Below are 27,879 nucleotides of genomic sequence, written 5' to 3' on the forward strand. Positions count from 1 at the left end.
GTGGGTCTGAAGAAGGATCCTGACTCAAAACATCACCTATTCCTTTTCTCCAGAGATGCTGCCTGACCCACTGAGTAACTCCATAGGCACTTTGTGTCTATCCTCTGTGTATAAAATCACATGCACCACCGTTCTAATTTGGAAGCCTGGATTCTTCGACAGCTAACTTCTATTATCACATTTAACATCTTTATTCTGTGCCAATTTTCTCATAACAATTGTGTTAATTAAATTATTATCATTTTTCTAATAATTGCACTCATTAACTTATTATTAATGTCATTTTACAATAATAAATGTATTCATTAACAGAGTAGGCTGAAATGTTTCCCAAGGCAATTGGCTATTTTGCAATTGAAATGATAACAGATTAAGGTGCTAGGCTGCGGCTCTAATAAATAACATTGAGAATTGATCAGTCAAAATGAAATCCTGTTTATTATGATGCACAGATTCAAGGGGAATCTAAATCTGCAAACCTTGCGAATGCACTGAAGTACAGAGGGGTCTTTGGTACGATAGCTACAATTGTGAAGACTGAAGGAGTGAGAAGTCTCTACAATGGCCTGGTCGCTGGCCTTCAACGTCAGATGAGTTTCGCATCGGTGCGCATTGGGCTTTATGACACTGTTAAAGTGTTCTACTCCAATGGATCTGACAGTAAGTATCCATCGCAGGTGTGCGCACAATATATTGCGTACAGTTTTGGACTCCAAATCTGAGGAAAGACATTCTTGCCATGGAGGGAGTACAGAGAAGGTTCACCAGACTGATTCCTGGGATGTCAGGACTTTCATATGAAGAAAGACTGGATAGACTCGGCTTGTACTTGCTAAAATTTAGAAGATTGAGGGGGGATCTTATAGAAAGGTACAAAATTCTTAAGGGGTTGGACAGGCTAGATGCAGGAAGATTGTTCCCGATGTTGGGGAAGTCCAGGACAAGGGGTCACATTTTAAGGATAAGGGGGAAATCTTTTAGGACCGAGATGAGAAAAAAAATGTGTGGTGAATCTCTGGAACTCTCTGCCACAGAAGGTAGTTGAGGCCAGTTCATTGGCTATATTTAAGAGGGAGTTAGATGTGGCCCTTGTGGCTAAAGGGATCAGGGGGTATGGAGAGAAGGCAGGTACAGGATACTGAGTTGGATGATCAACCATGATCATATTGAATGGCGGTGCAGGCTCAAAGGGCCAAAAGGCCTACTCCTGCACCTCTATGTTTCTATCTTCATATCTATGGTAAGATGTATATTACATATTAGTACATGAAGGATTGTAACAGATTTCAGGAAGGCCAAGTATAAAATGGGCAGATATTTGGTAATGAGACGGATGCAAGAAAGTATTGAAGTTATTCGGGGGGTTTGGGGGGGAGGGGGGAGGGGTTGGAGGGGGCTGTGAGGTGAAATTAAGACAAAACTATATAGGTAGTGTAGTTTTAAAGGAAAAAAGGAACTTTGGGTTACACAAACATTTTTGGAATAGATTGATAAAATGAGATGGTACAAAGTGCTGGAGAGGTTAACGGGCCCAGCAGTATCACTGCAGGACATGGATAGGTGACATTTCAGGTCAGGACCCTTCTTCAGTCCGTGTTACCTGATGAGTAACATCAACACTTTAGAGATGCAGCCTGACCCGCTCAGTTATTCCAGCACTTTGTATTCCACGAGTCTGAAGAAGGATCACGACCTGAACACATCCTCCAGCAATGCTGCCTCACCCACTGAGTTACTGCAGCGCTTTGTGTTCGGCACAAGATTCCAGCATCTGCAATTGCTTGTGCCTCCGTATTGATACGGCACTTAGACAAACGTGATCATTGACATTTAGAGAAATAAATGATTCACGAGGAAAAATGTTTATGGTGAATGTTCATAAAAGACGTCCAATATTTTTACCAGTTCTGGGCATCAACCATGAGGAAGGATTTTGAAACATTGGCAAAAGTAAATTTTTCACAGCAGGGTATTTGTGTCGAAGGAAGTAGGGATTAGAGCAGATGAACCAATAATAGTTTGATTAATGTTCAGAAAGTTTGGATGTTTTTGCATAACAAGAACTTGCATATCTAAGATGACCGATAAGAGCTCAGAGAGAAAATATGGTGCGTTTTTTAATTAAGCAGCAATTTGCGGATTCCAGTTCCGGTAATGGTGATTGATGCAAACACTACAAGGTGCAAAATAGAACTGATGTGTTTTTGGAAAGAATGAAACAGTGTGGGGCTATAGAGAAAATGGAAAGTTTGGATATATGTTTCAATGAGCTGTAAAAGAGCCGAGTGGCGATTCAGTAATTCTAGGTCACTCTAGAGGACTTGCCTGCCACACAAAGTCCTAATTTCACATCCCCCCCCCCCCGCACCCCACCCCGCACCCCACCCCGCACCCCACCCCGCACTACCCACCCCGCACTACCCACCCCGCACTCCCCACCCCGCACTACCCACCCCGCACTACCCACCCCGCACTACCCACCCGCACTACCCACCCCGCACTACCCACCCCGCACTCCCCACCCCGCACTACCCACCCCGCACCCCACCCCGCACTACCCACCCCGCACTCCCCACCCCGCACTCCCCACCCCGCACTCCCCACCCCGCACTCCCCACCCCGCACTCACCACCCCGCACTACCCACCCCCGCACTACCCACCCGCACCCCACCCCGCACTACCCACCCCGCACTCCCCACCCGCACTCCCCACCCCGCACTCCCCACCCCGCACTACCCACCCCGCACTACCCCACCCGCACTACCCACCCCGCACTACCACCCGCACTACCCACCCCGCACTACCCACCCCGCACCACCCACCCCGCACTACCCCACCCCGCACTACCCACCCGCACTACCCACCCGCACTACCCACCCCGCACTACCCACCCGCACTACCCACCCCGCACTACCCACCCCGCACTACCCACCCGCAACTACCACCCCGCACTACCACCCCGCACCCCACCCCGCACCCCCCCCCCGCACCCCACCCCGCACCCCACCCCGCACTACCCACCCCGCACCACCCACCCCGCACTACCCACCCAGCACTACCCCACCCCGCACTACCCACCCCGCACCACCCACCCCGCACTACCCCCCCGCACTACCCACCCCGCACTACCCACCGCACTACCCACCCCGCCACTCCCCACCCGCACTACCCACCCGCACCACCCACCCCGCACTACCCACCCCGCACCACCCACCCCGCACCCCACCCACCCCGCACTACCCACCCCGCACTACCCACCCCGCACTACCCACCCCGCACCCCACCCACCCCGCACTACCCACCCGCACTACCCACCCCGCACTACCCACCCCGCACCCCACCCCGCACCCCACCCCGCACCCCACCCCGCACCCCACCCCGCACTACCCACCCGCACTACCCACCCGCACTCCCCACCCCGCACTACCCACCCCGCACTACCCACCCCGCACTTACCCACCCCGCACTACCCACCCGCACTACCCACCGCACTACCACCCGCACTCCCCACCCCGCATACCCACCAGCACTACCACCCGCACCTACCCCCGCACTACCCACCAGCACTACCCACCCGCACTACCAACCCCGCACTACCCACCCGCACTACCCACCCCGCACTCCCCACCCCGCACTACCCACCCCGCACTACCCACCCCGCACTACCCACCCGCACTACCCACCCCACACCCCGCACTACCCACCCCGCACTACCCACCCCGCACTACCCACCCCGCACTACCCACCCGCACTACCCACCCGCACTACCCACCCGCACTACCCACCCGCACTACCCACCCCGCACTACCCACCCCGCACTACCCACCCCGCACTACCCACCCCGCACTACCCACCCCGCACTACCCACCCCGCACTACCCACCCCGCACTACCCACCCCGCACTACCCACCGCACTACCCACCCGCACTACCCACCCGCACTACCCACCCCGCACTACCCACCCCGCACTACCCACCCCGCACTACCCACCCCGCACTACCCACCCCGCACTACCCACCCCGCACTACCCACCCGCACTACCCACCCGCACTACCCACCCGCACTACCCACCCCGCACTACCCACCCCGCACTACCCACCACCCACCCTGCACTCCCCACCCCGCACCCCACCCCGCACTACCCACCCCGCACTACCCACCCCACACCCCGCACTACCCACCCCGCACTACCCACCCCGCACCACCCACCCGCACTACCCACCCCGCACCACCCACCCGCACTACCCACCCCGCACTACCACCCGCACCCACCCCCGCACTACCCACCCCGCACTACCACCCCGCACCCCACCCCGCACCCCACCCCGCACTACCCACCCCCACCACCCACCCCGCACTACCCACCCCGCACTACCCACCCCGCACCACCCACCCCGCACTACCCACCCCGCACTACCCACCCCGCACTACCCACCCCCACCACCCACCCCGCACTACCCACCCCGCACTACCCACCCGCACTACCCACCCCGCACTACCCACCCCCACCACCCACCCCGCACTACCCACCCCGCACCACCCACCCCGCACTCCCCACCCCGCACTACCCACCCGCACTACCCACCCCGCACTACCCACCCCCACCACCCACCCCGCACTACCCACCCCCACCACCCACCCCGCACTACCCACCCCGCACTACCCACCCCGCACTACCCACCCCGCACTACCCACCCCGCACTACCCACCCCGCACTCCCCACCCCGCACTACCCACCCCGCACTCCCCACCCCGCACTACCCACCCCGCACTACCCACCCCGCACTACCCACCTGCCCTATCTTGACAACTTTTAAATCCCTTTTCTCATGATCTCTCTGGTTGAATCTTGGTTCAACAGTTTCAGCCTCAACCTTTGACATGCGGGGAACAAAGAGGGATTTAGAATTTGCACATTTCTCTCTTCCAGATGTCTCCATTGGTTGTCGACTGCTCGCTGGATGTACAACTGGAACCATGGCAGTCACGTTGGCACAGCCAACAGATGTGGTGAAAGTAAGGTTTCAAGCACAGGCAAACGTAACAGGCATGGCTAAACGCTACAGTGGGACATTGAATGCCTACAGAACAATTGCCAAAGAAGAAGGATTTAAAGGATTATGGAAAGGTCTGTTTTGTCTTTGTTTTATTTTTTGTGTTTTTGTTGTTATTTTGTGACTAGCCTGGAACAATTGGTTCATACTTAGAAATTCCTTCTCCTGGGGGGGGGGGGGGGATTTGGTGATACAGCGGGGAAAAAGGCCCGTCGGCCCAACGAGTCCATGCCAGCCAACGAACGCCCCAAACACCAACACTATCCTACCCACTAGGGAGAATTTACAATTTTTACCAAAGCCAATTAACTTACAAGCTTGTATATCTTTGGATTGCGAGAGGAAACCGGAGCACCCGGAGAAAATCCACGCGGTTACAGGGAGACCCTACAGATTCTGTGCAGACAGCATCCGTAGTCAGGTCTCTGATGCTGTAAGGCAGTAATGCCCCTGTCCCACTTGGGAAACCTGAACGGAAACCTCTGGAGACTTTGCGTCCCACCCAAGGTTTCCATGCGGGTGGAGGTTCCCGGAGGTCCCGAAGCCGGTAGCGATGCTAGTTGCAGATGGTTGCCGGAGGTTGCAGATGGTTGCCGGAAGTTGCAGGTAGTGGAAGATCTTCAACTAGCATCGCAACCGGCTTCGACTAAAAAATTACTGATTTTTAAAATGGCGATCTATTTTTAGTCGCGGCCGGTTTTGAATTTTTTGAAATAATCGTTGGAACATCGAAGAAGCGGAAACCACTTCGACCATTAGGGAGACTGACAAAAACCTCCGGGAACCGCACGGAAACCTTGGGTGGGGCGCAAAGTCTCCAGAGGTTTCCGTTCAGGTTTCCTAATTGGGACAGGGGCATTACTCTACCGCTGCACTACTGTGCCGCCCACTATACCTATTTCTCCGATTACTCCTGTTAGGTGCCCTATCACCTCCTTACACCCTTCTAGCTGGTGGCAACGATTCCATATCTTCGATCCCAATTCTTTTGAACACGGTGTGTATTCTGCTTTTGGCGTTCTTTGTATTATAAAGGAACTTTAATTTTCATAGGTTTTTGCAGGACCATTAATTTGTAGAGCCAGTTCAATTCAACAACAAAATCATGTTGCGCACAATTTGCCAAAAGTGCCAATTCCCTTTCACTAAAATGTACGTTGGTTTTGCAGGGACCTTGCCAAATATTGCTCGCAATTCTATCGTGAACTGCGCAGAACTGGTGACCTATGACATGTTTAAGGATGCATTGTTACGACATAGCCTTATGACTGGTAAGCTTTGCACAACGTAAAAGACAATAGTTCATAATGTCATAAGGTATAGGAGTAGAATTAGGCCATTCGGCCCATCTTGTCTACTCCGCCATTCAATCATGGCTGATCAATCCCTCCCTCCTAACCCCTTTCTCCTGCCTTCTCCCCATAACCCCTGACACCCACACTAATCAAGAATCTATCTATCTCTGCCATAAAAATATCCACTGACTTGGCCTTCACAGCCTTCTGTGGCAAAGAATTCCACAGATTCACCACCCTCTGACTAAATAAATTTCCCGTCTCCTTCCTAAAAGAACATCCTTAAGTTCTGAGGCTATGACCTCTAGTCCTAGACTCTCCCACTAGTGGAAACACCCTCTCCACATCTACTCTAATCGAGCCTTTCACTATTCTGTATGTTTCAATGAGGCCCCCCCTCATTCTTCTGAACTCCAGCGAGTACAGGCCCAGTGCCGACAAACGCTCATCATAGGTTAACCTACTCACTCCTCGGATCATACAAGTAAATATCTTCTGGACTCTCTTCAGAGCCAGCACATCCTTCCTCAGATATGGTGCCCAGAATTGCTCATAATATTCCAAATGCGGCCTTATAGAGCCTCAACATTACATCCCTGTTCATATATAGAAGCCCTCTTGAAACAAATGCTAGTTATTCTTCGCTGAGAGAAAAATAGTAATTAAGATTTTGATTTCAGATAACCTTCCTTGCCACTTCTGTGCTGCATTTGCGGCTGGATTCTGCACGACCATTGTTGCTTCGCCTGTCGATGTCATCAAGACCAGATACATGAACTCTTCCCCTGGCCAGTACAACAGTGCTATTAATTGTTCCTTTATTATGCTGAGAAAAGAAGGTCTAACAGCATTTTACAAAGGGTAACCATTCTGTTCTATCAACACAGTGTTTGGTGAAACTGGGCAGGGAATATGGTGTTAGGTCTTCTATTCATTGTTCCACTGATCTGTCAACATTTGGTTGGTTCACAAATTATTACTCCTGCCCTCGACACTAATAACTGGTTTAAAAGAGCAGTAACATTATTGAGACATGCTAATTTCTGCCGCCATTGTTATTGCCCTTCATTTATTGCGCATTTTCCTGTTTGCATCCTCCACTTGATCTCTTCAAAACTTACTCCTAGCTGGTTAACTATACCTCTTAGCTCTTATACCAAGGTCGATTAGTTTATTTTCTCAAGAAGCATCCTACTTCCTCTGTGGAAACCATTCACTATTTATCTCCAACTAACCTGGCATATAATTCTGGAGTTGTACAGTATGGAAACAGGCCCCTTGACCCAAATTGTCCATGCCAAGATGCCCCATCTATGTTAGAACCGCCTGCCCGTATTCATATTCCACTAAATCTTTCCTATCCACGTACTGTCAAATAGAAAATAGGTGCAGGAGGAGGCCATACGGCCCTTCGAGCCAGCACCGCCATTCATTGTGATCATGTCTTTTTAAAGTTTTTTACCTGCCTAAACCACCTCCTCTGCCAACACATTCCATATATCCAATACTCTGTGTGTGAAAAATATGTCTCTCAGGTTCTTATTACATCTTTCCCTTCTCTATACGATCGCCTCAGTCTCCTGTGCTGCAAGAAATAGAGTCCTAGCCTGCCCAACCGCTCCCTATAGCTCAGGCCCTCAAGTCCTGGCAACATCCTTATAAATCCTCTCTGCAATTTTTCCAGCTTAATGACATCTTTCTTAAAGCAGGGTGACCAGAAGTGAACACAATATTCCAAATGCAGTCACTCCAATGTCTTGTACAACTGTAACATAACATCCCAAATTCTTTACTCCAATACCCTGAATGATGAAGGACAATGTAGCGAAAGGCATCTTTGTACCTGCACTCCAATATCCCTCTGCTTTAAATCTTTCACTGTGACGGTTCTGCCCTGGTTTGACTTGCCAAAATGCAAACATCTCACACTTACCTGCATTAAAGTCCATAACGCATTCTTCAGCCCATCTTCACTATCTACGTCATTACCAATCTTGTTATGCAAGTTGTTGAATATTGCTTTTTACACTGTGCATGTGTCCGTCTATGTTGGCCATCTCAGGACACCAGGGAACATGAACCTCTCTTTGAATTGTGTATTGTTGATGTCCCTACTACTACTTCTTTTTTTGTTTCATTTGTTTATATGTTGGTAATTTGCTTGTTTTAATCTGTAAGGTGTCCTTGTGAGTCCTGAAAGGCGCCCATAAATAAAATGTATTATTATTATTAATGCCATTGGATTAGCAAACAATAAGTTGCCATCAATTCCATCCTCTTTGGCCTCTCTATTTCTGTGTGTTCTGTTCTGGGGTTTAGCATTTTCCACACGATTCTCTCCAAATACTCCAATATTACTGAAATGCAGTGATTCTTTTTTCCTACCGTCTCATTTTCCCTCCCGTTGGAATTAATAGCCGTGAGTTGCTTTGTCAATGTACTTCATTGTCTATCGTTCATTCTGCAGAAGCCTACAAACTAAATAAATCTGCTTGGACACCTGCAAGTTGAGAGGTTTGATGGCAAATCTAGAACTGTGGCAATGTGATTCATGTGCACAGGGGGACGGGGGGCAAGAAAACATGTAGATCATCATAACCTCTGCAACAACATGGGGTACTGCTGGTTTTATGGTGCTAGTGTAGGACAGATTGCTCTCAGCGAATCACAATTGCAAACTAATTTTCTCCGTTTCTCAACAGATTCATTCCCTCCTTCCTGAGACTGGGCTCATGGAACGTGGTGATGTTTGTCACCTATGAACAGTTGAAACGTGCAATGATGATGGCCAAGTAGTCCTGTGAATCTCTTTGACATCCTGTACTTGCATTAGCAGACGATTTAAACTGAATCCCTTTAAATCGTGTATGGATTTTAAGGTCTTGGATCTTTAAACAAAAAGGATTTGTAATGTGAGCATGTCGCAGGTCGATGTGGTGATGTACTTTTATCATACCGGGTGATTTTGAAAATTGTTTACACAAAGAGCTTTTATGTTTTTATATAAGGCGAAGAATGATGATTTCTAGAATATATTTTGCTGTGAAGCAAACGTGATCACATGATTATACTTTTCATAGCGTTGCATTGCAATGAAACGGGTCTTTCAACCTTAATGACTATCATGCTTATCTATATTGTTCACATCTGCCTGCATGAATTCCATATTGTTGGTCGCTGAAGTACCTGTCTAGATGCCTCTTAAATATTGTTGCGGTTCCTGCTTCCACCGCCTCTCTTTCAGGATATCTCTCGGAGTAGCCCCCTGATGGTCTCCCCAATCAATAGTATAACTCCCCCCCCTCTTATCTCCACCTCGGTTATGCTAGAAGTATCAGTATCCCAGAACATTGTGCTGCCCATTCCTTACCATGTTTCTGTAGTAGCTATAATATCACAATTACTCTAATTTAGAAGGGTGAGAGGGGATCATATAGAAACATATAAAATTCTTAAGGGATTGGACAGTCTAGATGCAGGAAAAATGTTCCCGATGTTGAAAATCAGGAACGGGGTACTGATTTAGGATGATCAGCCATGATCATATTGAATAGCAGTGCTGGCTTGAAGGGCCGAATGGCCTACTCCTGCACCTATTTTCTATGCTTCTATTCTAAGTGACAGCCTATGCTCTGGGTTTTTTTGCTTTATCAGTGAGGCATTTTGTATTAAAATGAATATAGATGAGCCTATCAGCTATCCCAGGCTGTGTGGCCTACCCCTGCCAGGCCTGCCTACTGGGTTTGCTTCTGCTAACTTTTATTACATTCAACTTTCTCATTTGTTACATTACTACTTTGGGTGCCCTCCTCCTGCCAGACTAGTTTGAGTTCACCAGTGAATCTCCTTACAAGGACATTGATCCTCCTGCTGTCCCTCTTGCATAGGTCACCACAGGCCAAGAGATGCCAATTGTCCTAGTAACTAAAGCACTCCATCCTGCAGTCACTTTCTTATGTGGCACAAGGAGGAATCCTGAGATTACAAGCCTCAAAGACCTGCTTTCTCACCTTCTGCATAACTCCCTATATTTATTTTGTAGGATCTAATCTCTTTTCTTGCCGATGCCGATAGTACTAATGTGGACCATGACCTTTGGCTTCTCACTTTCCTCTCTCAGAATGTCTCGTACCCACTCTCAAAACATTCTTGACCCTAGCACCAGGGAAGCAACACACTACTCTAGAATCTTGCTATCAACTATTTCACCACAAGCAGAATTTTGCCACAGGCATTCTGCGATCAATAATGCACAGTGACAAATTTACTTTCTTATGCGTCTGTGAGGATTTTCTTGAACCGTTACAGATATGCTATAGAAAGTATTCTGACGGGATGCGTGGCTGGTATAGCAACCGCTCTGCTCCTGATATTACCCAAACTTGTGAACCCAGCCCAGCCCATCTATCACAAGCTTGCCATTTCCTTTCATGCAGTCAATCTTCACGGTGCATTGCGTCAAAGAAGGCTGGAATTATTGTCCACCACCCTAGCCTGTTCCCCTTTTCTCTTCCAGTCTCTACAGGAGTTTGAAAGCCTGGATGTCCAGACTTAAACATAGCTTCTTCCCCAATGTCTCCTGAACATCATCTCTTTCAGGGAGACACAAAATGCTGGTAACTCAGGGGGACAGGCAGCATCTCTGGAGAGAAGGAATGGGTAACATTTCGGGTCGAGACCCTTCTTCAGACTTTCTCTTTCACATCCCCTTTCTAGAGGTGTTGCCACATCCTCTCACTCTTGACTCTACCTCATTTGGTTATTACTTAATTGCACTTTACTTCTTTTTTTCAGCACTACTTCAGATGGCACAACAGTTTTTGCACCATTCTGCAGTTTTACATTTGTCATTGCATTTATTGTTGTATCTATCCTTACGATGTATGCTATTTATGAGCTTCATGCAGTCAAGGAATTTCATTGCACCTTGGTGTATGTGGCAAGAAACTAATCTGAATCTGTTATATAAATTGAACTGCAAGATTTTTAGTCTGGCTTATTTCTCTATCCTGAAAATAATGTTATTTTTGGTGTTAATATATTAATGTCGGTGTAAATTGTAATTTATCTTTCCTTCGCCCCACCTGATTACACCTCATTACAAGTTGGTTCATGTGAAACGGACTGTCTCATACAGTGACATGATGTATGAGAGGTTGTATTTTGTATATTCTTACCAAAACAGCCTTTATATTAAAGTCTATGTCTGATGAATGGTCCCACCCCGAAACATCACCCATCCTTTTTCTCCAGAGATGCTGCCTGACCCGCTGAATTATTCCAGCACTATGCGTCTATCTTCGGTATAAACCAGCATCTGCAGTTCTTTGTTTCTATGCTATGTCTACGTCCATCTATAATGAACTATGCAGATTCTGAAGATCTTAGTTTTTACATTCCGTTAACTTAAACCAGCCACACGTTCCCAATATATTTATAACTGCAGTATCTAACTCACTAAGTACATAGTCAGGTATGCCCTTAATAAAAATAACAACTCTAGTTAAGTATATTATTGTACCTGTATGCTTAAATATAGAAGATATTGTCCTTGTTGCTATCATTGTGGTGCTAATTTAGTGTTGAGGCTATTTAGCTCCAGAACTCCGAACCAGGTCAAATATTGAATTGAATTGAATTGAATTGAATTGAATTGAATTGAATTGAATTGAATTGAATTCATTTATGAGGCAAGGCAATAATTATGATCTACCTCAAAGCAGCAGTAGACCAAATATGACTTTAAGAGGATCTATACAAAAAGCTGTAATAGACAATAGGTGCAGGAGTAGGCCCTTCAAGCCAGCATCACCATTCAATGTGATCATGGCTGATGATCCACAATCAGTACCCCATTCCTGCCTTCTCCCCATATCCCCTGACTCCGCTTTCTTCAAGAGCCCTATCTAGATCTCTCTTGAAAGTATCCGGAGAACCTGCCTCCACCGCCCTCTGAGGCAGAGAATTCCAGACTCACCACTCTCTGTGAGAAAAAGTGTTTCCTCGTCTCTGTTCTAAATGGCCTACCCCTTATTCTTAAACTGTGGCCCCTGGTTCTGGACACCCCCAACATCGGGAACATGTTTCCTGCCTCTAGCATGTCCAAACCCTTAATAATCTTATATGTTTTAATAAGATCCCCTCTCATCCTTGTAAATTCCAAAGTATACAAGTCCAGCTGCTCCATTCTCTCAGCATATGACAGTCCCGCCATCCAGGAAATTAACCTTGTGAACCTTCGCTGCACTCCCTCAATAGCAAGAATGTCCTTCCTCAAATTTGGAGACCAAAACTGCACACAATCCTCCGGGTGCACACAATGCACCAGGTGTGGTCTCACTAGGGCCCTGTACAACTGCTGAAGGACCTCTTTGCTCCTATACTCAACAGGCCAATATGCCATTCGCTTTTTTCACTGCCTGCTGTACCTGCATGCTTACTTTCATTGACTGATGAACAAGGACCCCCAGATCCCGTTGTACTGACGGTACACCGGCCCGGACCAGTGAAGTTAACGCTGCTTCTCCGCGCTGTCTGTAAGCCTGAACCACCACTGCAACAGGCCGGTGTCCCTTCAGTCCAGGGCTGTCGGTGAACCCGGCGGGACAGGCAGAGTTGAGCTGGAGTTAGCGCTTCTTCTCCGTGCTGGCTGTAAACCTGGGGCGCCCCCCACCGTCTGAATCCCGTCAGTCCAGGGTCACCACGGACATCTCCAGCCGCCCCCAGACAGGGATGGGACACTCTGAAGGGAACGGGGACTGTCCAGTAGCAATTCAACAGCGCCGGAGACCCGGAGACCCGGGTTTGATCCTGACTGTGGATGAAACGCAGGTCTGTATTCATGCAGCAGCACAGATGTCGAGAATGTTTATCGTGTGTGACCTACGACCTTGGCATGCGCAATCGGAATCCCGAACTCACTTATTATCGCTGTTCCAAGAAAAACAAACCTTACTTTTCCTTTTCTATCCATTTGATTACAGATCTTTAACATCCTCCCCTCAGTTTTATTTAGATAAATCTATCTGTATTCTCTTCCAAATGTACACAACCTTCCTAACGTTTGGCACCCAGAACTGAATATGATAACTCATTTATGCTGTATATAAGATTTATCGCAACTTTCTGTTCTGGTATTTTATGCACCTATTTATAATGCCTGGAATATCACACAATGTACCCACTTAAAAAACCTGCTATGCTACTTTGAAATAACTATCCAAAAATAGCTCCAGTGGAGGATGTAAAAAGTCAAGAGTTGTGCAGTACATTTGTCCTCATTAGGCTCACATCCCTCTACTCCTTTCTTATCCAAGTGCCTGTCCAATTGTCTTTTAAACATTGTATCTGCCTCTATCACCTCCTGAGAGCCATCTTCTGTGTGAAAAATATACCCCTCAGATCTCCTTTAAGTTTCTCCCCCGTCATATTAAACCACGACTAGTTTGGAACCACCACACAGGAAAAACGACAAATTTCTATCCCCTTCATAATTTTATATACCTCAAAAAGGCCTTCTCGCAGTCTCCAACATTCCAGGGAGAACAAACCCAGTTTTCTCCGCCATGGGGGAGAGCTTCATCTCCTGTCTCTCCAATTACTTCTCATCATCTAGAGATCAGAAGTGTAATGGAACACCTTAACCTGTCAAATGTGAGAAAGGAAAGCAGGTGCACTGTAAAGCTACTACCTGCAGCTTCTCCGCCGAATTACATCACATGCTTCCTCATACTGGATAGACTCGGCTTGTACTCGCTAGAATTTAGAAGACTGAGGGAGGATCTTATAGAAACTTACAAAATTCTTAAGGGGTTGGACAGGCTAGATGCAGGAAGATTGTTCCCGATGTTGGGGAAGTCCAGAACAAGGGGTCACAGTTTAAGGATTAGGACCGAGATGAGAAAAACATTTTTCACACAGAGAGTGGTGAATCTCTGGAATTCTCTGCCACAGAAGGTAGTTGAGGCCAGTTCATTGGCTATATTTAAGAGGGAGTTAGATGTGGCCCTTGTGGCTAAAGGGATCAGGGGGTATGGAGAGAAGGCAGGTACAGGATACTGAGTTGGATGATCAGCCATGATCATATTGAATGGCGGTGCAGGCTCGAAGGGCTGAATGGCCTACTCCTGCACCTAATTTCTATGTTTCTATGTAAACCATACTCAATTCTTCAACACTGGCTTTAAATCCTGGAACTGTGGGACCACCCTCAATGGGAAGATTGTTGTGGGTCAAGATGCAATTTGCCACCATTTTCACAAGGGCAATTTTCAACAGGTGTAAATACTGCCTTTATCACACAAATAAAAATGTTATAGCTACAACAATATCAGTGGTAGACAGGACTTTGAAAATGCGTCAGATTGTGGTCACTGCAATTAATTGTGATATTAATAACTATGTCACAAATGCAAAATAACGGGTGCAGTGAGACATTCCAAATGCTCTTTTCCCCCGAACTCAGAGAGAAAATTCACCGGAGTCATGTGCACTCCAAAATATATCACAAATAGAATCAATTGTAATGCATTCAAAAATAATTTATTACTGCACTCTGACATAGTTTTGAAAAAAAACATAATTCTGACACACAAATATAAAGGTTTAGTAACCTATTATACAAGATTTAACTTATTTCACACAAATACAAAAATACATTCACCAGCATTACGACCAATGCAACTCTTTATTCACTTGTATAAAAGCATTTGCACAGGTGTCCTGCTCTATTTTATTTTCCACTTTCTGTCTTTTTTAAGATTCTCACATTATTACTGAACTTTATTTCGGAAAACAAAGCACTTTTAACAGTTTACCACTGGTCCAATTTCTGTATTTTGTTGGAGCTATAAAAATAGTGGAATTCCAAACATGACCAAAAATTGTGGAATTCCAAAAACACTGCAGCTAAGAAGGAAGTTTGAAGAAAATGGGACCCATTGAAGATCTAATCCATTGGCTCAGATCGTCTGAATTTTGCTGTAAATCAAACCTCAATCAAAACCAACACTGGGAATTGGAATAAAACATTTATCCCCTACAGGTCTGATCATTTTACCACAAAATGGAGGGTCATATTCTAAACAGTTTATTTTTTCTTTGCTTTGCATCAAATTATTAGAATATCATGTAAGCTATTGTAGTAATATCCCCCAATGCTGAGTGTCCACGTACACATGATAAGTGCTGTAAATGTTGTAATCAAATGAGATTATTCCCAGCTCAAGCCTCCAAAACCAATGTTACTGCAACTTAAGAGTATCCAATAACCATTGGTTGTTAAGGGTGAATAGACTGCCTCAGTAAATTTGTACCACTTATCCTGATCAGGCAAACCAGACTATCAGTAAAGAAAAATAATTTTCTTACAAATAGCTAATGAAAACATTGTACTGAATCATTGCCACGGCATCACTTCAATCCTTTATATAGTAGACTGTGAAGAAGATACCATCTTGCAGATAGATGTACACCAAATGCTTTTCACTGCCCTAAAGCATCCTCCTTGGTAGTGCTGTGCACATGACTTACAGTGCTGTGGGCAAGGAGTGTGAATGTCAATGGGTAATGCCAAACTCAAAACCTTCACCTCAGCTAAAGTATTTGTGCATGAGGTAGACAGGACTAAAAGGACCAAACGTGCTGAATAAACAAGGAACAGTATCTGATAACTATACGCACAAATTAACAATGCTCCCACTCCCCCGGAGCAAAAGATGATCTGCAGAATGGGGTAATCTGTTTTACTGTACTCATTGTTCAGGTCCAGCCATAAACAGCTCAAGAGTCACATGAATATACTTGGACACTCACCAAATCTCTGGTATAAATGATGTAGGCTTTTAAAATGATTCCTTCCATCAATGATTAAAAAATAATTGGCTGGGTTGAATCTGTCCTTGTTAATGTGAACAGGGATAACTGGATAACTTTATTGGGGAAGCGTCCATGTTGTATCTGGATAGAAGTTCAACCGCGAGTGCGTTTAAATTGTTGTCAGCATACTAATCTCCAACCCACTTTTAGGCTTTTAAAATAATCTTAAGTGAAAAATCACATCAACGTTTTTCTGTAAAGTGTCCTGCAAAAATCTTGGCGATTCTTTCGGTTTCTTCTTTCGATAACTCTTTTGAGATTAACCTGGGCTTTTGTCGATTGCTCTGCCGTGCAGCTCTAGTCAGAGTTGGAATTTCCCTCTGGGGAGAAAAGAAGTAATTTAGGAAACATATTTGAAAGGTGAATTCAAATCCAACAAAGATGATTTCTACAGCAAACACCCTAATAAATAACTGCTGAAATATAAAGTTATTTGTTAAGTTGCTATTACGTTCAGATCAGTGTGATGCAGCACAGAATAACACTACCCAATACCACAGTCACAAGTCAGAAAGTTTCCATCCTTGAGGAGAACTGAAGGTATGACAATAGAAGCGACAAACCCAAGATATATATTTTAACTGAATAGAATACTGGAACATTTAACCAGAAATAGGACTGCGCCTTTCTTTAGTGTACTAAAATATTAAAGCATATAATTCAAGTACCAAATCACATCACCACAAAGGGATCTAGAAATTGGTTGAAATAAGGTATGCAAAAGTATTTGTATCTTTTCAAACACAAAAAAAAATTGTAATGTCGTAGAATCTTTGCATGCCCACAACAGTGTCATAAGGTCATAAATGATAGGAGCAGAATTAGGCCATTCAGCCCATCATATCTGCTCCGCCATTCAATCATGGCTGATCTATCACTCACTCCTAACCCCTTTCTCCCCCTTACCCTTGACAGGAGATGAAGCTTTCTGTGCTGTAGCAATTTGATGATTCTGAGAAAGTAATTGTTTACAGAGAATAGGAAGGAAATATTAGGCATAAGGCTAATTCAGTTCCTCAGAGATAGCTAGACTGCTGAAACTGAGGTAATATATAAAGTTTAAATGAGTATACTCATTACCAACACCTTCCTAAACAGATTGCTGAGTAGGAAGTTGCTAAGCTTTAAAAGCTTTTAGTTTTAATAAGTCTTATAATCTGTTTTTGATGTGACTGTAACTGGCTTGAATCAGAAGTGCTGATCGGATGGTCATTCTCAGCCATAGGATGGTATCAACACACAGCTGAGTGGGTTGGAGATTAGGATTCTGACAATTTAAATGCACTCGTGGTTGCACTTCTATCCAAATACAACATGGATGAGTCCCCAATAAGTTATCCCTGTTCACAGGTTACAATAAGTTATCCCTGTTCACAAGTTATCCAGTTATCCCTGTTCACATTAACAAGGACAGATTCAACCCAGCCAATTATTTTTTAATCATTAATGGAAGGAATCATTTGAGATGCTCTTGAGTAGTCATGATTCACCAAAAAGCTGCTCATTAATGCTCACTATGAGCTTGACGGGAGATTCTGATTCCAGACTTAATTACAAGCTTGGTTCAAACACATCACGAGACCCAAATTACTAATGCAAAGTCAGAAAAAACCTGGCAGCTTTTGACCAAGTGTGACACCTCAGATCTCTCATGCAATTTCAGCCAAGGATGATCAGGAAAGAAAATCTCCATGATCAAAATTATTCCAACCAAAGGAAAATGGTTATGATTACAACAATATTATTTTTTCTAGTATATTACTATCTAGTACGTCTTTGTACGATTTTGTTAGAACTTTCTTTAGCTGTTTTATTATTGCTCATCTCTTCCTCGTGGTCAATGGTAGAGCTGCATGCCAATGAATTGAATTTCCTTTATTGTCATTCAGACCTTTCAGTCTGAACGAAATTTCGTGCCTGCAGTCATACATACAATAATACAATAGACAAGAGAACAGACAGTAAACACAAATTAACATCCACCACAGTGAGTCCACCAAGCACCTCCTCATTGTGATGGAGGCAAAAATCTTAGGGCTGCAGTCTCTTCCCTCCTCTTCTCCCTCTGCGCTGAGGTGATACCCACCGGGCGATGGTAAGTTAGTTAGTCCCGCGGCTCATCAAGCTCCGCGAACGGGCCGGTTCAAACACCGCGGCCCGGGGTGGTCGAAGCTGCCGCCCTCCAGTCCAGCGGACGCAGCTGTTGACGACGTCGTCCACTGGCCCGCGGCCGAACCCCGGACTCAGGCCGCCTCAGCCGCCGGAGCACCGTTCCAGCCCCGAGCCGGGTCGCCCTCACGTGAGCGTCTCAGCCCCGCGTCAGGCCGCCCTCACGGGAGCGCCGTTACCCTCGAGCTGGGCCGCCCACACGGGAGCGTCTCAGCCCCTCACGGGAGCATCTCAGCCCCTCACGGGAGCGTCTCAGCCCCTCGCCAGGCCGCCCTCACGGGAGCGTCACAGCCCCTCACGGGAGCGCCGTTCCAGCCCCGAGCTGGGCCGCCCTCACGGGAACGAACCCAGGGCGAGTCCTGACAGGCTGCCTCCGGAGCCTCGAGGTCGCCAGCTCCGCCATTAGGCCTCAGCGCAGACGGAGGCAGAGAAGGGGGATACAACAAAAAAGTTGCATTCCCCCGAAGGGAGAGACAGCAAGCCCTGTTTTAACCCCCCTTCCCCCCCCCACACACATAAACACAGCCTAAAAAAACAAAAACGTAGCTAGACTAAACGAAAAAAACAACACAAAAAAGTAAAAACAAACGGACTGCAGGCGAGCCGCAGCCGTTCACCAGCGCCGCCACTTCCGGATGACTGCATAGTGTTCTTCAAGCAATGAAGCAGGTTGGGTCTGAATGCATCAACACCTGTGCAACATCCAGACATGGGCTGGTAAATGGCAAGTGACATCCTGAATATATTAAGTGCAAAGCAATGCCTAAAGAGAGGTTAGACACATCCACTTGCCGGCAAAAGGTCACCCATCCTCATACCCACCCCACTTAACATCCTGGGAAATGCAATTAACAGAAACTCACTGACTGCCAACATTTGTACCATGACCACTCGGTCAGTTCACATGCTGGACCTACCTCCCAAGTTCCCAAAGCCTCTCAATCACACATTAAGGAGCACATTCAGACTCCGACTTCCTATTTAAGCCATAACACTCAAGAAACTAGCTACTGTTGAACAATGCCCACTGATCTACATCGGCATTCACTTCAGTACTGTGTTGTAGTAAATAATAAACAAAATTACTCTAAATACGGTACTCAGTATGTCAGGCAGCATATGGGTAAAGAGAAGTCAAGTTAACGTTTCAGTTTGAAGTGAAAATAAAGACCCTTTGACCTGAAACATTACTTCAACCTCTTTTCCCCACAGATGCTGCCTGATCTTGGAGTATTTCCAGCAGCTTCAATTTATATTTCAGATTTCTTGTATCTGCAGTTTAAAAAAATCCTTGTCCGTGACTGCAGTGGACTATTCACACGAGCCACATTGACACATTTTCAAGGCTCGCTGGGCAGCATTTTTCCAAATACAAATCCTCCACTCAAAGGCAATATTATCACCTCTAAATTCCTCCACATCACACCACGCGGATTAAAAAATTAAAATAGTGCATGCAAGTATAATTGTTATAAAAGGGTGAATCTGCAAGACAAAATAATACCCGCCGTGTGCATTGCTTTTTTTAAATAACATTTAAAATGTAATTTCACAAAAGAAAGTAATCATAACCCAACCCTTACGCAAAAAAACCCCCAAATGTTCAAATTATTGACATTGCAAAATGAAGCATGTTCAGAATGAAACTCAAAAGCTGGAACTTTTTTAATTAAACTTTTTAAAGCAATCTGATCCAATATAAACTTTCAGCTGAAGATGACTAATTAATTTCTGCAGTTCGACAGAATTTCAGAGAACAGAAACTAGCAAATTGTCAGCATTCAGGATTTCCATCCCTTGTAATATTTCGTGATCAGCGGACTGCCCTTAGAGGTTTGGCTACAGTCAACAAACAACTGATGACATTTCAAAAGGCCTGGCTGAAACTGGACGTAACTACTTCCTGCATGGAAAAGCCCTGAAACAAAATGAGATAAAAGGGATGCTGCCTGTCCTGCTGAGTTAATCCAGCGTTTTGTGTCTATTTTAGATAAAAGGCAAGTTCTGCCCTTCGAACTATGGGCAACCCAAACATATTTTGCAACAAACTATGTCAGGTATGCATTGAATGAGAAAAGACACTGGTTCACTAAAAGCATTGGATTGAGTCGAACTTGTTTGTTGATGTAGGATTAATACTTAATCTTATTTCATCATCTTTGTATCAAAATTGGATTTGAGTTTCACAGCCAGCAGCAGCCCTTGAAATTACACCTTGCTATTTTTTAAAGATCAAAATTAGGTTGTAGGATTAAACACCCTAGTAAAAAACTTCATGATTAAATTGAATCCTTTCATTTTCAATTGCGGTCAATTGCTCAGTGGCAAGTGTATGAATTAAATTAGGAATTTTGATTTTATTGCATATTAGCACAAAACATTTTAATTAAAATGGCCAGAAACTACTTTTGTGAGTTGCTCGCGATTACCAAATATTTAAGTCAATATTTAAATACAAGTGTCACATAGATTTTTAATTTACCGCTTCTAGTGTGATCAAGCTATGAACAGAATCTTAAAAGTAATGAAAATATAATACTCTTGATTATCCATCACCTCAACCAGCATACTCAGGATGCTATCCGGCTACACTTCATTCATTGATCAAAGTGCTTTTGTCACATTGGTTGCTTATAACAATATTACAAAGATATTCTTCAGTTTTTTTTCCAATAGCAGCGGATCCTCTTCAATGCAGCTCATAGTGAATCAAGGGATATCAGTAAAGTAAAAAAAGACAAAGTGCTGGAATAACTCAGCAGGTCAAGCCCCATCTCTGGAGAACATGAATAGGTGACGGTCTGGATCGGGACACTTAAAACTGATTGTTGTAGGGGATGGGGCGTGGGAGAAAGCTGGGAGAGAGGAAGGGCAGGACAAAGTCTGGCAAGTGATAAGCAGATACAGGCGAGGGGGATTTTTTTAATAGACAGATGGTTGGACAAAGGGCTGAGGTGAAAAGACAAAAGGTGTGAGATAAGGATAGAAGAGATGCGAATTGCAAAGCCAGAGGAAGGAATGCTGATAGAAGTGGAGGGGTAGGTTTGAGCCCAGGTGGCACACAGAGAAGAGGTCGGGGGAGAGGGCTTCAAAGAAGGATGTTTGATTAGTTACCTAAAATTGGAGAATTCGATATTCATACCACTGGGTTGTAAGCTATTGAAGTGCTGTTCCTCCAATTTGCGTGTGGCCTCACTCCGACAACAGAAGAGTCGCAGCGGCCTCTGCAGTCTGCCTTTTTTTTTTGTGTCTCGTTTGAATGTAGTTTAAAGTGTTTTTTTTTTAACTGGGTATGTGTGTGGGGACGGGGGGTGGGGAAACTTTTAAAATCTTTCCCCTGCACGGAGAACTTTTCTCTGTCGGGTCTCCGTTGTCGTTGGGGCCTAGCACTGTGGAGCGGCCTCCAACCGGAACGACCTGGGGCTCCAGTCGCGGAGCTGCGGACTTACCCACCATCACGGAGCAGGCCGAGTTCGGAGCGGGAGGAGCTGTGGTGGCGCGCTGCTGCGACCCGACCCCGGAGATTCGGAGGCTCCAACCGCAGGTCTGGTGGACAGTAACACCGGGAGCCCGCGGGTCCCTGCTGGGAGACCGCTTTTCGGGGCTTCCGCAACGGCGACTTCTCCCTCCCGAGTTGCGGGGTTGAAAATTACCTGGAGCGGGGCCTTACATCGCCCGGCGTCCGGCTTTAACGGCCATGGGACTTGCTAGCGCCCGCCGAGGGCTCCAACATCAAGACCCGGAGCGTGGCCTTGCATCACCCAGCGCGGTTTTAATGGCCGCGGGACACTTACCATCGCCCGCCGGGGGCTTTGACTCTGACATCGGGAGGAGAATGAGGAGTGCAGGGGAGAGATAAGACTTTGCCTTCCATCACAGTCAGGAGGAGATTCACTGTGATGGATGTTTGTGTAAATTGTGTTGTGTCTTGGTTCTTTTTCTTGTGTGTATGACTACAGAAACCAAATTTCATTTGAACCTCAATGAGGTTCAAATGACAACAAATAAATTGTATTGTAGAAGAGGCCCAGAACAGAAAGGTTAGTATGGGAACAGGGAGGGGAGATAAAATGGTTCCATCTGGGAGATCCAGTAGTCCTCGGGGATCAAGCAGTAGTGTTTGGAGAAATGGTTACTGATTCTATGCTTAGTCTCGCTCATGAAAAGACCATATTGGGAACAACGGATGTAGTAGATGAGGCTAGAGGAGGTGCACTAGGAAGGGCTGCCGGGGCCCAAGGATGGCTGTGAGGGAGGAGGTATTGGGGCAGATTTTACAACTTCTGCAGTTGCAGGGGAAAGTACCTGGGGTTTGGAGGAGGTGCTTTTGGTGGAAGGGGATGAGCTAACCAAGGAATTGCATAACGAGCGGTCTCCACAAAAGGCAGAAAGGGGTGGGGATGGAATGAGGTGACTGGTGGTGGGATCATGTTGTAGGCGGTGGAAAAATCAGAGAATGATGTGTTGGATGCAGAGGCTGGTGGGGTGAAAAGTGAGCACCAGGGGAACTCTATCCTTGCTCCGTCTCGGAGTGGGGGGAGCGAGAGCCGAATTATGGGACACACAGGAGACATGGGCGAGGGAGCCATCTATGGCAGCAGGGGGGAAACCACATTTATTAAAGAAAGAGGACATCTCGGATGTCCTGCAATGGAAAGCCTCATCTTGGGAGCAGGTGCAACAGAGACGGAGGAATTGCAAGCAGGGCAAAGCTTCTTTGCAAGAGGCAGGGTAAGAGGAGGTGCAGTCCAGATTACTGGGAATCGGTAGGCTTGCAATGGACGTCAGTTGATAGGCAGCCCTTTGTGATTGAGACAAAGAGATCAAGAAAGGGGAGAGAGGTGTTGTAGCTCAAATGAATTTGAGGGCAATGTGGAAGTTAGTGGTAAAGTTAATGAAATCATCACGTTCTATAACACCCTAATGCAGTCTTCAGTAGCAGAGAAAGAGTTGTGGGATGGTGCTAGTATACATTTGGGGAAAAGACTGTTTGACATAACTAACGAAAAGGCATGCATTGGCACGGCCCATGGCTACACTTCTAACTTGGAGAAAGTGAGAGGAGTCGAAAGAGAAACTGTTGAGGGTGAGGAGCGGTTTTACCAGGCAGAGAAGAATGTTAATAGAGGGAAACTGATTCAAAGAAGAGCTAGAGGATAGACATGCTGGAGTAACCTCCTGGTGGGGGATGGTGTAAAGTGACATGGTACAGATGAGGCAATGGAGGCATCATAAATTGAAACCTATTGAAGAGTTGGAGTTGAGTCCTTTTCTCCAGAGTTGCTGTCTGACCCCCTGTGTTACTCCAGCATTTTGTATCTATCTTCTGTGAGGTGTCTCGGATGGTTAGAAGGGACTGGAAAAGGGGGCTATAGGATGGAATCAAGGTATTTAGAGATGTGTTTTGCAGAAGCAATGGGTCTGTTCTGTTTGTGGATTTTGGGAAGACAGTGTTGGGGAACAATAAGGTTGGAGGCCGTGGAGGGCAGATCGCCAGAGGTAATGAGATCGGTAGCAGTCTGGGAGAGGATGGCCCAGTATTCATCTTTGGGGTCATGGTCAAGGGGTAGGTGTGAAGAGATGCCTGAGTGCTGGCGCCTGGTCATATTACAGTGGAGGTCAGCCTGCTAGACTACAGCGACTAATATCAGACTATTTACGGCAGGTTTAATAACTGAAGGTCTGAAGAAGGGTTTCGGCCCGAAACGTCGCCTATTTCCTTCGCTCCATAGATGCTGCTGCACCCGCTGAATTTCTCCAGCATTTTTGTGTACCTTCGATCTTCCAGCATCTGCAGTTCCTTCTTGAACAGGTTTAATAACAATGTTAGTTGGATGAGAGTCAATAGGCAATAGGTGCAGGAGTAGGCCATTCGGCCCTTCAATGTGATCATGGCTGATCATCCACAATCGGTACCCCATTCCTGCCTTCTCCCCATATCCTCTGACTCTGCTATCTTTAAGAGCCCCATCTAACTCTCTCTTGAAAGCATCCAGAGAACCGGCCTCCACCGCCCTGTGGCAGAAAATTCCAGACTCACAACTCTCTGTGTGAAAAAGTATTTCCTCATCTCCGTTCTAAATGGCTTACCCCCTTATTCTTAAACTATGGTCCCTGGTTCTAAACTCCCCCAACATCGGGAACATGTTTCCTGCCTCTAGCGTGTCCAAACCATTAATAATCTTATATTTTTCAATAAGATTCCCTCTCATCCTTCTAAATTTCAGAGTATACAAACCCAGCCGCTCCATTCTATCAACATATGACAGTCGCGCCATCCCGGGAATTAACCCTGTGAACCTACGCTGCACTCCCTCAATAGCAAGAATGTCCTTCCTCAAATTTGGAGACCAAAACTGCACACAATACTCCGGGTGGAGAAGTGGAGTGGAGAAGTTGAGAGGACTTGATGTTGCCTCAGCAGTTGGAAATAAAAATGTCCAGAGAAGGTAGAAGTCCAACATGGGTCCATGAGGAGTTATCACTGAACTGATGGGCGAGCAAGAGAAAGATTCAGGCGAGAAAGGGAAGGATTATTAATGGGGGAGCAGCTCTTTTTAGAATGTATCTAAAATTTTAAGTAGGGTGATCTAATGATTTTTGCTAATTGAAATATACAGAATTAAAGGAAAGGTGTAGGAGCAGGAAAGTTGAGTTTAAGAGCCAGTGCAGCAATTGAAATAAATTAGGAAGAAAATGTGACGTGCTTGGAAATTGAAATATGAAGAGTAGAGCTGGAGCAAAAGGGACAGCAAAATAACCTCAGCCTGTCGCTATCAACTGAAAGGAACCTGTCTGGTTCATATTTCCACCAGATTTTCAATCCTTTCAACAATAAATCAAGAGGTGATTGTTTACGTGGCAAAATTACTATTATATATATCTGAAGAAGGGTTTCAACCCGAAATGTAGCCTATCCATGTTTTACAGAGATGCTGCCTGACCTGCTGAGTTACTCCAGTTCTTTGTGTCCTCTTGTGTTTTAACCAGCATCTGCAGTCCTTTGTTTCTATAAGATATGGTCCTAGTTTGGGCAAATGAGATCAGTGGAGATGGGCAGAAAGGTTGGCATGGATGCGATGTGCCGAAGTGCCTGCTTCTGTGCTGCACCACTCAATGACATACGCACAAAGGTCACAGCATCAGCATTGGTTTCAATTTTTGATCTCAGTGGTGTTGCTGTGTTACTGCTGGGTACATCCTGTGAACCAAAATTGGAACCTGCCAAAACACCGAGTAGGCAACATAAGTGCAATCAGGTTTTACTGGACTTATTGTCTCTCGTCTCAAGGTTGCATAGACCAGCTGTTGTACCATTATGCCTCGGATCAGCTGTTAAATCAGAAATAATGGATCATATGTACGGGTCGAATGCTTGCTTTAGAAACACCCTGCCATTACAAGTAAACAAAAAAAAAGTTTGACAGGTACATATCACATCAATAAATATAAAAGTTAAATATCCTGTAAAGGTACATGTTAAAATTGCCGTGCATGTTCAAGTGAACTCATAATTAGATTATTGCCACAGAGCGCCTTCAGGGCTGCCAGAATGGAATAAACAGGACGAGCAGAACATTGTGTATCAGTAACCTGTAATAAGAAACTGGTTACGTAAGGACTGTAGATAATCTTTCCCTGCAACAGAGAGAGATCCATGAGGCATAAAATACCAGGTTATTTTTGAACACTTAATTTAGTTTACTCTTGACAAACTTGTTTCTTAATCCCCAATGCTCAGATGTTTATTCCTGCAAGATGAAATACCGATAAGGAAATATTAAAATAAAACCTTGGCTGGAAAAGGATGTGCCTATTATTTTTTTTAATTTCCCTCAAATGTTTGCAAGTTGTATCTGCTTCTGAAAAATAATTTAGAGGTAAAGATCTTTCCATCATTCAAAGCTATGTACACAACTGAAGTCTTGGACATCTCAACATATTAATTTCCTACTATTCTGAGAGCCATGCAATCTCTTGACAAAGGCCATTTCGATTAATAATCATATTGGAAATTCTGCTCCGATCTCTTTAGGCAATGAAAACTGGTCCAACAGACTACTTTTGCCCTGTTCTGTCAACATTCGTGTTACCTGTATATCAGATTGAACATGCTTAAAGCTACAAAGTTTGTATAAACTCGGTGAACAAAACACAAGTTTTAGATATACAGTAAAACACCATTAATCTGGCACATATGGGATATTGATTGTGCCAGACCAGCAGATTTTCCAGACGATTGGATATATTCTATTATTACGACACACACAAATTAACCTTTTTCTTTGAAAAGGTATTACACAGTAGAAGTCTTATTAAAGCACAGTACGGAGAAGGGCTTCAGGAATTTCATTTAGATTTTTTTTTCCTTCTAAAATGTTAATTCCCCATTTTCCATATCATTTGCCATTTGCTAGATGTTTGTCCACTCATTTAAATGATCAGAAGACATGAGCAGAATTAGCCCATTCAGCCCATCGAGTCTGCTCCCCATAAGAAAATAGAAACATAGAAAATAGGTGCAGGAGGAGGCCATTTGGCCCTTCGAGCCAACACCGCCATTCATTGTGATCATGGCTGATCGTCCCCTATCAATAACCCGTGCCTGCCTTCTCCCCACATCCCTTGACTCCATTAGCCCCTAGAGCTCTATCTAACTCCCTCTTAAATCCATCCAGTGACTTGGCCTCCACTGCCCTCTGTGGCAGGGAATTCCATAAATTCACAACTCTCTGGGTGAAAAAGTTTTTTCTCATCTCATTCTCCTGCCTTCTCAACATAACCTTTGTCTCCCTTACTAATCAGTAACCTATCAATCATCGCTTTAAAAATACCCAATGACTTGGCCTCCACTGCCATCTGTGGCAATTAATTTCACTTTCATCACCCTTTGGCAAACAAACTCCTCCTCATCACAATACTAAAAGTACGTCCTTTTATTCAGAGGTTATGCCATCTGGTCCTAGATTCTCCTGCTATTGGAAACATCCTCTCCACATCCACTTTATATAGGCCTTTCATTATTTGGTAGCTTTAAATGAATTTATATTCTTAATTTAAATGTATATTCTTTTATCAGAAAACCTGCAGACAATGGATATGTTTTCCCTGATGTTATCAGACTACAGAACAGTCCTCCCATAAGCTAGGGTGCAGTCCCAATCTTCCAACCTACCTCATTGAGGGCCTTATACTTTAGTGTTATCTGCACTTTCTCTGTAACTGTAACATTATAATAGTTTTACACTATATTCTGCACTCTGGTATTTTTCTCTTTGCGCGACCTGTTATACTGCGTGTGACTTGATTATACTCATGTTTTGCATAATTTGGTCTCGCCTATGTAAAGGAGGCCACATTGGGAACACCAGACGCAGTAGATGAGGTTAGAGAAGATGTAGCTGAACTTCTGTCTTACCCGAGGACTGCTGCGGTCCCTGGATGGACGTGGGAAAGGGGGTAATGGGACATCTGTTACATATCC

General features: G+C 45.4%; 2 protein-coding genes across 6 annotated transcripts in view; one reads left to right on the plus strand and one right to left on the minus strand.

Moving 5' to 3' along the window:
• LOC116974578 (mitochondrial uncoupling protein 2-like) overlaps nucleotides 1-23,926 on the plus strand; it is a 42,082-nt gene extending 18,156 nt beyond the window's left edge. For 2 of the 3 annotated variants that reach the window (XM_033023202.1, XM_033023201.1), the window contains 5 exons: nucleotides 453-660; nucleotides 4,932-5,129; nucleotides 6,225-6,326; nucleotides 7,031-7,211; nucleotides 9,053-11,328. In XM_033023202.1, coding sequence (XP_032879093.1) covers nucleotides 453-660; nucleotides 4,932-5,129; nucleotides 6,225-6,326; nucleotides 7,031-7,211; nucleotides 9,053-9,146 — 783 coding nt within the window. In that variant the 3' untranslated portion in view covers nucleotides 9,147-11,328. Of the gene's footprint in view, nucleotides 1-452; nucleotides 661-4,931; nucleotides 5,130-6,224; nucleotides 6,327-7,030; nucleotides 7,212-9,052; nucleotides 11,329-23,870; nucleotides 23,874-23,913 lie in introns of those variants that run through there. The other variant, XR_004412393.1, reaches the window with a different exon arrangement.
• The window catches only part of c2cd3 (C2 domain containing 3 centriole elongation regulator), a 113,542-nt gene continuing 100,538 nt past the window's right edge, over nucleotides 14,876-27,879 (minus strand). For 2 of the 3 annotated variants that reach the window (XM_033023200.1, XM_033023197.1), the window contains one exon: nucleotides 14,876-16,546. In XM_033023200.1, the coding sequence (XP_032879091.1) occupies nucleotides 16,409-16,546 (138 nt within the window). In that variant the 3' untranslated portion in view covers nucleotides 14,876-16,408. The remainder of the gene's footprint in view (nucleotides 16,547-27,879) is intronic. The other variant, XM_033023199.1, reaches the window with a different exon arrangement.

This window comes from Amblyraja radiata, chromosome 6, assembly GCF_010909765.2.
Source record: "Amblyraja radiata isolate CabotCenter1 chromosome 6, sAmbRad1.1.pri, whole genome shotgun sequence".
Taxonomy (NCBI): Eukaryota; Metazoa; Chordata; class Chondrichthyes; order Rajiformes; family Rajidae; genus Amblyraja; species Amblyraja radiata.